Source organism: Myotis lucifugus, unplaced genomic scaffold, assembly GCF_000147115.1.
Source record: "Myotis lucifugus unplaced genomic scaffold, Myoluc2.0 scaffold_143, whole genome shotgun sequence".
In the NCBI taxonomy this organism is placed as follows: Eukaryota; Metazoa; Chordata; class Mammalia; order Chiroptera; family Vespertilionidae; genus Myotis; species Myotis lucifugus.
The window spans coordinates 1,581,081-1,589,553 of record NW_005871191.1 but is presented as its reverse complement, the minus strand read 5'-3'; the positions used below and the strand labels follow the sequence as shown (position 1 = coordinate 1,589,553).

The window sequence follows — 8,473 nt, the reverse complement described above, 5'->3', positions numbered from 1 at the left end:
AAAACAGCCATCAGCTCCTCATCTAGGCTGGCCAGGCACCCCAGTGGGGACCCCCACCCTGAAGGGGTGTGACCAGCTGCAAACACCCATCAGCCCCTCACCCAGGCTGGCCAGGCACCCAAGCAGGACCCCCACCCTGATCCGAGACACCCTTCAAGGCAAACCAGCCGGCTCCCACCCGTGCACCAGGCCTCTATCCTATATAGTAAAAGGGTAATATGCAAACTGACCCTAACAGCAGAAAGACTGGGAATGACTGGTCACTATGACACACACTGACCACCAGGGGCAGATGCTCAATGCAGGAGCTGCCCTCTGGTGGTCAGTGTGCTCCCACATGGGGGAGCTCTGCTCAGCCACAAGCCAGGCTGATGGCTGCCAGTACAGCGGTGGTGGTGGGAGCCTCTCCTGCCTCCTCAGCAGCGCTAAAGATGTCCGACTGCAGCTTAGGTCTGCTCCCCGCTGGCAAGTGGACATCCCCCGAGGGCTGCTGGGCTGCCAGAGGGATATCTGATTGCCAGCTTAGGCCCAATCCCCCGGGGAGCAGGCCTAAGCCAGCAGGTGGTCATCCCCCGAGGGGTCCCAGACTGCGAGAGGGCACAGGCCGGGCTGAGGGGACCCCCTCCCCCGAGTGCACAAATTTTTGTGTACCGGGCCTCTAGTCCTATATAATAATAGGCTAATATGCAAATTGTCCCCTCGACCTGGAGTTCAAAAGGGAGTTCAACCGGGAGTTCTACCAGGGGTGGGGCCAGCCAACCACCTGCGACCCCTCCCCCTGACCAGCCCCACCTGATTGCCCTCTCACCCCAATCGGGGGTGGGGCCGACTGGCCAACTGGACCCCACCTGTTCACGAATTCATGCACCAGGCCTCTAGTTTTATAATTACTGATTATATCTAGGATCATGTTGATTTTTGATATAGCAACTTGCTTTATACAATAAGGTACTGCATAGGGTAGCATGAGTTAACATAATATTTGATATCATTTACCCCTTTTGAGAATCTAATGATCATCCCAATAAAAGTGAACAATGAATAAAACATTTTGCATATAATTTCACAGATTCATCTTTTGAGCTCTAAAGGTTGATGGACCCTATGCTGAAAGTCCCTGCTATTCTATACATTTGTAATTATATCTACTACTAAGGCACTAAACCTTCAAGGAGCTATGTTTTTTTCACTCACTTTTGATAGAAAATATAAATTCATCCCTTCAAAATATTTGCTTTGAGAATGAGAAAAGCCAATAAACAGACATTAACACTGAAATGACACAATGTTGGCATTATCTAATAAGGATTTTAAAGCAACTGTCATTTATCAATAATTCATTGAGCAATTACAAGCACTTAAAACCAATAAAAAGGAAAGTCTCAGTAAAGAAATAGATGATATAAAGAAAAAAAAACAAGCTGTAAAGTTTAGAATCAAATAATAACAGAGATAAAAATTCAATGGAAAGACTCAACAACAGAATAGAGAGGACAGAGGCTGGAATCAGTGAAGTCAAAGATAGAATAATAGAAATTACCCAACATGAACAAGAGAGAAAATATAGTAAGGAAAAAAAATATGTACAGAAACTCAGTGACTTCTTGGTATAAAACAGTATAGTTAACTCATGTCGTTGGACTACAGAAAAGAAAGGATAAAATGAGTGGGGCTGAAAAATATTCTAAGAAATAATGGCTGAAATTGTTCCAAATTTGGCCAAAGACATAGCCTATAGATTCAAGAAGCTGATCAAATCCAAAATGGGATAAACCTAAGGAAATCTATACCAACATACATCATAATCAAAGTTCTGAAAACAGTAGACAAAGAAATAAAAAACTTAAAGAAGAAAGAGAGAAATAACATTTTACCTATAGGGAAAAAACCTACTCAAATGACATATTGGTCATCATAAACCATGGATGCCAGAAGGAAATGTCCCATTTTAAAATGCTGAATTAAAACACACACACACACATATCAGCCTTAAATTCTTTATCTAGCTTTATTATTCTTTAGGAATGAAGGGAAAAATCAAGACACTCCCTGATGAAGCAAATTTAGGAGAATGTCACACCCTAATGAATGACTCGAATAAGTTCTTGAATATTCATGATATTACTTGTTTTACTAAAGGAAGATATAATTATGATTATCCCAAATGTATAAATGAGAACATGGAAGCTTAAAATAATAAGAGTTTATCAAAGTTTGTCAATTAACAAGGCTTTTATTTCTCCCTTTTTGTCTCCTCCGTTACACTTCAGTACCCCCCACCATTAAAAAAAAATCAGTTTTTTAAATCTTTAACTCTTAAATGGAGTTATGTCTTTTGATTGTAATATTGTAATAGTAATTGTAATATCACATTCACAGAACTAGACTATAAAAATGGGTATAATACATTTAACAAATTGCAGAAACCATATTCTTCAAATATCCTGCCTTAGCTAAGGTTTATAATAACAAACAGCGAAATCATTTTGAATCTACTGGGGCCAATTTACTGGTGTAGTGCACAGGGTCCAGTGCTTCCAGCTATAATTAGAAAATGGAGCCTGCTCTCCATTAGTTTTGGTTACTATAATAATTCCATATGCAACCCATGCCTGCTGACTAGTGAACTAGATCATGTATCTTCTATAAATTGCTCTTGTTAGTCCCTTGTAATTTATTTTATGTTTCCAACAACAGTTTCAAACCAGCAGTGTCAGGAACACATGTTTTTATGCTTAATGAAAAAACAGACTAGTGAATGTGTGCCTCCAACCTCATCCTCACTCCTAGCTATTAATGTTTATGTAAAATACTGAATATTTTTGAAAATTATCAAAGATTGCAAAAGTGGATTTTCATCTTTTGAGCTCTAAAGGTTGATGGACCCTATGCTGAAAACATACATAGAAAACATACATCCTTTCTGCCAAGAATATTTATTACAAAATTATGAAATCTCATCTCTAAACGAGACTATAAAATAATTTATAATCTGCATTATTTTTGCTATTCTTTATTTTGATAGTTTGTTAGTGTATATTATTTGAAATTTGATATAAACATCCATTGTGGATTTTAATTCAGTTAATATTCTTAAGGTGTGTAATATGTCTTAGATTAGCAAAGAACTTTTAGCAATTTTGTCCCTGGGCACATCTACAGTCAGTGACCGTTAGCAGTATGCTATTTTCTTATTCCACTCTGGCATATTGTCAATGCTCATAAATATATGCATAGCCTCAAACAGAATATCTTACCAAATAAGTATTGATAATGTGTCAGATGCATGGTATTTCAACAGCTATCCTATAGAGATATATACAATTATGGAGGGTAAAATATCCAATATTGAGCTACACAAATATCTATGCCTCACATATTGCTTTTCAGATATGGCTTCTTTTAATAAATAAAAAACTTGGTTCATAACATAAAAACATATAAGCTAAATAAATTGGTTTTTAAACATTTTAGAGCATTAAATTATAGTCTGACATATTAGTAGGTGATCGATGCTCATTAAATAAATGAGTAAAAACTTGCAACACAAATATAAAACTTAACAGTTAGATATAAAATGAGCCTTTGTAGTGATTAACATACAATTTTTTAGAACTTTTAGAATAAAAATATTTTAAACAGTAATGAGTAAAACCAAATTTCAAATAAATCCCTAACATTGAGAGTATCATACATAAACTTCATTCACAGCATAATACTATTTGTAGAATATGTGTACATATAAAATATAAACTGATTATTCACATTTTATATCCCTATGCCTATACGTCTGAATTTCTGCATATACAAATTTTTAAGATTAAATCCTGATCATTTATGAGATAAAACGATAAAATCACAATAGACTTTAAAACACCAAAGCTCTTTTGAACCCAAACCTTTATCCCAATATTAAGAGTAATGAAGCTTCAAGAGACAGTTGTATACACATTAATTACTATCATCATTCAAGCTACTTTCCCTTAGGGCCACCATATTTCTAAGCCAAAAGGGCATTCTTAGCCCACTATGGCAATTAGTATCTGATAAATGATGCTCCTGCCACACTTCTAATATAGTGATTGATCATTTCCAATTAATTCCTGAGAGAAATCAATGATTTCTTCCTGAAGCATTTACATTAACTAATTTATGTTAATACGAATACTCTATATCCATAATCTGCTAGGGAAGATGGACCATTCTATTTATAACTGGTTACTATTTTAGAGCTTTGGTATACTGCTTCAGAGCTCAAAATATAAATATAAAAGCTATAAAGATCAAGTAAAATTGGACAGTTTAACCACAGCGAGTAATCTTTACATTGGTAAATGTTGATCAAACTCAAATTCTAACAAAGAAGTGTTGGAAAATTTTTCAAATTGTTTGTAGCTTAGAAATGTTACCATATATTGGGGACCCTACTTTTGTATGGATTTATACTCTTTGTATCTACTACTAAAATGACTTGCATTTTTAAAGCTATAACTCTAAGGGTGTTGTTATAATCAAATGTTTCCTCCATTCCTGTTCCTTTTATTTTGTTTGCTCCGTTTCTAATGTGAGGGCCTTGGATGTTCAAGCAGCACAGTCAGTCTTGTCCTCACTGAGCTTATACTCTAATGGAAAAGACAGACACACATCAACACTAATATGGGATACAATTAATGGGAAAATGGGTGGTCTGAAGGAAAACAACAGAGTGCGATATATTTGGGTAGAGGCATTGTGGTGAGAAATGAAATTAAAGTGAGCAGTGAAGGACCTGGGTGATAACATTCTTGGCTAAGGAATAATGAAAGTAAAGGCTCTAAGACAGAAAAATGCTCAGCCTATTCCAAGAACTGAAAGAAGACCTTTATTTTGGAGTCTATAGAAATTGGCTTAGTATGGAATTCCTTATCACTAAAAACAGATGATGAATTATGGGGGTATATTAGTATAGATAGATGTAGTAGTAGACATCTGCTTAAGTTCTCTTCCAATTACTTCAAATTTCTCAGTGAAAATGGGAGTCCACTACTTGAGCTGTTAGGTGGAGACAGATTGTAGAGGTGCAGTAAAGAAAGTATAGAAACCAGCTAACTGCAGTGATCTGGCTGAGATATGATGGATGAATGACCATATAAATTATCAGCCAAACCAGGAAACTTTAGAGAATAAAAGGGGACACTTGTATTAATTATGCCAGGACAACAGGCATAACTCAAATCTGTCCTGAGCAAGCAATAATTTATGGTCATCCTAGCCTACGCTAGGGGGATGAGTAAAAATGGAGATAAGGAAAAATATACTGATGGAAGGAATGTGAAGGTTAGAAAAGAGGGAATATTTGAAGAGAATTCCCAGTTTCTATTTATTGAGAAATACATGGGAATAAGCAGGCTTATAAGTGGGGATATAGATTTCTGTTTTGGATATGTTTGGTTGAGTGGCTTATGAGACATTTACAGACAGTCCTCGGGTTACGTCCAACTCCCACGTATGTCGTTTCATGGTTATGTCGCTATCTCCCATTTATTTATAAAAAGAAAAAGTTCTGTCATTTCGACATATGTACATATGTGCTTTATGTTTATTATTTATTTACCACAAGTAAAGGTCAGGAATTGTTATCTTTGTTTTGATTTTCCTTTTACTGTTTCACTTCATTACTGTGTGAATGTGCTCCATGTGAGTGATGTAGGTGGTTATGTAGGTGGGTTCAGACTTACAGCGAAAATCACGTCATGTCACTCCACAGGAACGGATCTCTGACGTAATCTGAGGACCTACTGTATATGGGGATATTGGTCATGAAGCTCTGATGAGAACTCTGGGCTGGAGATATAAATTGTGCACATAGGTAGTATTTAAATGGATGAGAACACATGGGAACCAGACTATTAAATTCTGAGAAATCCCAGGAAAGGTTGATTAGGGGAGAAATTAGCCAGAAAATTAAATTGAGAAAAAGTAGCTAGAAACGTAGGAGGAAACCAGGATAAAGTAGTATCACATAGGTTTTGAGAATAGAATTTCAAGCCTAGTTTCAATAAAAGGGAGGGGTCACAATGTCTAAAGTTGCAGGAAAGTCTAGTAGTTTGATACAAGAAAAATGTTCCTTTGCATTTGGCATCATGGAAATAATTGTGACCTTGACAAGAGTTATTTCATAGTATTGAGGACAGAAATTAGATTGATGTGTTACCGTATCTGACAACACGTGAGTTACCATATCTGACAACACAAAGAAAAGTCTTCAGTACTGGGGAGTTCAAAAACTGTTTTTACCTGAGGATATGTTTTGTTTTTATTGCCTTCTTACCTGAGGGATATGTTTTGTTTTTATTGCTTTTTTGAGAGGGAGAAACGTTGATGTTTCCCATACTGACAGGGATCAAACCTGCAGCCTAAGTATGTGCCCGGGTCCGGAATGGAACCTGCAACCAACTGAGCCACAGGCCTGGGCGAAGTACTATCTTTTCAGCATTCTTAGAAATGGACCTTCTAAACTACTGTTAATTGCATGGCTTTAAATAGGATATTTCCAACGTCATCTCCTCTACCTAGAAAATCCATGGTACTACACACCAATCTTTCATATATTATAATTACACCTATTAAAAGTTAGTACCTAAAATGTATTTTGGACGCATGAGAGTATAGATTTGGTGCCAACACTGAAATTTTAATTTTGTAAACCATATATTCAAGTAGTCAACAGAGAATGTTGCCCATATAGAACTGGGCTTGGGCTGAGACCTCGACCTTGTCTTTTCCCAAATGCAGCATCACGCACCGCTCCCAAGAGCTGACAACAGGTCTGTCCAGATGCTAAGGCCAGGGGCTTCGAAACCTCCATCCTGTGCCTTGCAAGTCTCCAGGGCACGTAGAGCTTCATCTTTCAGGGGCGAGGGGGCCTGACAGAGGCTCTGAAACCTGCTGTACAACTCCTCCCAGGGCCCCTCTCGGGCCTCGGCGCCAACCCAGACGCCCTTCTGGAGATCGTAGTGCAGCCGTCGGCCCCAGTCGGTCAGCAGACCCAGGTAGACCTGGAAGAGCTCCGGGTGGCGACCCACCACCGAAGTTAGAAGCCCGGCCGGGAGGCTGTGGCAAAAAGCAGCCATGGTGTCTGCCTGGCCCAGAAGCCACTGAACCAGCTCGTGACGCCCCTCTCCCGGGGCCTGGGGGCTTTCCAGTTCCAGCTCCTTTTGGGGGGGCCCGGGGGGCGACGACGGCGGCAGCAGCAGCGCGGCCGCTATCACCTCCAGGAAGCTGTTCTGGGGCCCGCGCGCCCACAGGCCGCTGAGCAGCCCGCGGGGGCCCTCCGCTCCGGCCTCGCCCACCTCCTGCAGACGCCGCAGCAGCAGCTCGGCCTGAGTCTCTACCAGTGGGTCCCGCCGAGCGGCCGGGTTCTCACCCAGACCGCTGGCGCGCAGCAGGTGGACGGCGGCCCGGCGGCGGGCGAGGAGGGCCAGGCTGTCTTGCAGGGTCTCCTCCTCGGCGTCCTGGACGCCGGGGCCGGGGCAGAGCTGCTGCAGCAGGCAGCGAAAGGCGGCATCCCCGAGGGCCCGGTTCCCTAGCAGGCGCTGAGACAGCAGGAGGTCGCAGTGCCCCAAGGCCCGGAAGTTCGTCAGCCCCGAGAAGGCGGCGGGCCCGGAGCCGTCCTCCCGCCTCCACCGGTCCTGCAGCCGCCGCTCCAGGGCCAAGCGGATGCCGGCATGACGGCCAAAGCGCCTGTAGACATGGCGCAGGTAGCGAGCCCACTGCAGGGCCCTGCGCACGGTCGCGGGGTCCCAGCTGCGGACGTGGGCGGTGCGGGAGACGGCCAGCACCTCTGAGAAGCGCTCCAGCTGCTGCGAGAGCGACTCCATGGCGGCGCGCGAAAGCCTGACTTCCGTTTTCACCCTGGCGGCGGCGACTCCCTGCGAGCTGATTGGCGTGTCTGTGGAAATGATACGCCTCCCTACAATACTATTGGGCGAAGTCGCTGTCAATCTGACAACTCCACTGTAATCCGGGTACTTAGAAGCGTTTAAACTGGAGAAACAGCAAGGTGGTGTTACTTTGTCCTATGAACTCTTAGGGGCGGGAGAGTAAGTGCAGGGCATCCTAGGGAGAATTCCAAGAGCCACGTGAGAGATGCTCATTTAATGAAAATGTTATTAAATGAAATTTTTAGATCCATTCACCCTAGTAAAAAGGTACTGACTCCCACTAATTAATGCCAGGCACTATGCAAAAGTCTGGACCGTGACATTGTTCTTTCATTATTAAAACTGAAGCCCCGGTTAATGGAAACGAAAAGTAAAGTAAGATATTTTGAGAACGAGACCACAGTCACAGAACTTCTATTATAGTCTATTGTTTTAATTGTTCTGTTTTATAATTAGTTATTATTGTTAATCTCTTACTGTGCCTAATGTATAAATTACACTTTTTTATAGGTATGTGTGTATAGGAAAAAACATATATAGGAATCATACTG

At 41.2% G+C, this 8,473-nt stretch overlaps 1 protein-coding gene across 1 annotated transcript; it reads right to left on the bottom strand.

Annotated features, from left to right (window-relative positions):
* Positions 1-6,652: 6,652 nt before the first annotated feature.
* Positions 6,653-7,978, bottom strand: FANCF (Fanconi anemia complementation group F). Its single transcript, XM_006094780.3, has one exon. The coding sequence runs from the start codon at positions 7,857-7,859 to the stop codon at positions 6,777-6,779; it is 1,083 nt and encodes a 360-aa protein (XP_006094842.1). The 5' UTR covers positions 7,860-7,978; the 3' UTR covers positions 6,653-6,776.
* Between the last annotated feature and the right edge of the window lie 495 nt (positions 7,979-8,473).